The following is a 973-nucleotide window of genomic DNA, read 5'->3' as shown; positions in this document are numbered from 1 at the left end:
TATCAAAATATTAATAATTTATTTATAACAGCTTCAAAGATTATCCTACTTGGGGTGATTTTATTTTAGTAGATGTCTGTGAACCCTAATGATGTCTGTGAAGCTTTAATGATGTTCTGAGTGTGAAATTTTATGGTCCTTGAAAGGTTTCAGATGGGTTGGTACTTCTGCAGTCACAGTCACCCTCTGTCCTCACACAAATCTCAGTAAATATTAACTAGTATGCTCCTGTAGAGTGAAGTAAAATTTGACCAGCAAAAAATATTAGCAAAGGATCTTTAAGAATTAATGCAAGTAAATTTTGCTTTGGAACAGTAACTAAATAGTTTTTATGACCTCCAGGCGGCTATACAATTCATGACAAGCCAAACCCCAGAGGTGAAATCGTAATTGGTGGAAAGAATATCTCCATGGGATATTTTAAAAATGATGAGAAAACGGCTGAGGATTATTCTGTGGATGAAAATGGCCAAAGGTGGTTTTGCACTGGTGATATTGGAGAATTCCATCCCGATGGGTGTTTACAGATTATCGGTCAGTGTGTTCTCTTTTTGTGCTTTTCTGTAGTTTTTGCAGCTTCAACAACTATGAAAGGTAATATTGATCAAGTCATTAATAACTTTGATGATGGTTCCATTGGTTTAAACTTCAGACACGTTATTTAATTAATGTCTGTGCTTCCCCATCTGTGAAATAGGGACAGCAACACTGACCTGGCAGGGGTTTTGTTAGGATGAAATGAGTTTGTATAAAATGCTTAGAGCAGGGCAGTGCTTTCACCTTAGTAAGTGGTAGTAGAAGCAACATTAGAGTGAGCAGACATAAATTTGAAGTTTCTAAAAGTGTTCCTTCTTTGTGACTTTTTAATTATGTGCATTATTGTTGGTGCTCTATGAGCAAACAACCATTTCTTTTTAAATACCATGTTGAAAAGCAGGAAAATAGCAGTTGGTGATGAGAAAACAAAAATTGC

General features: G+C 35.7%; 1 protein-coding gene across 1 annotated transcript in view; it reads left to right on the top strand.

Moving 5' to 3' along the window:
- Positions 1-258: 258 nt before the first annotated feature.
- The window catches only part of LOC104983049 (long-chain-fatty-acid--CoA ligase 4-like), a 4,458-nt gene continuing 3,743 nt past the window's right edge, over positions 259-973 (top strand). Inside the window, exon 1 of the mRNA XM_010832541.1 lies at positions 259-534. Coding sequence (XP_010830843.1) covers positions 411-534 — 124 coding nt within the window. The 5' untranslated portion in view covers positions 259-410. The remainder of the gene's footprint in view (positions 535-973) is intronic.

Source organism: Bison bison, unplaced genomic scaffold, assembly GCF_000754665.1.
Source record: "Bison bison bison isolate TAMUID 2011002044 unplaced genomic scaffold, Bison_UMD1.0 scf7180017861083, whole genome shotgun sequence".
Lineage (NCBI taxonomy): Eukaryota > Metazoa > Chordata > Mammalia > Artiodactyla > Bovidae > Bison > Bison bison.
The sequence above is the reverse complement of the archived record's forward strand: the minus strand, read 5'-3'. Positions and strand labels throughout refer to the sequence as shown.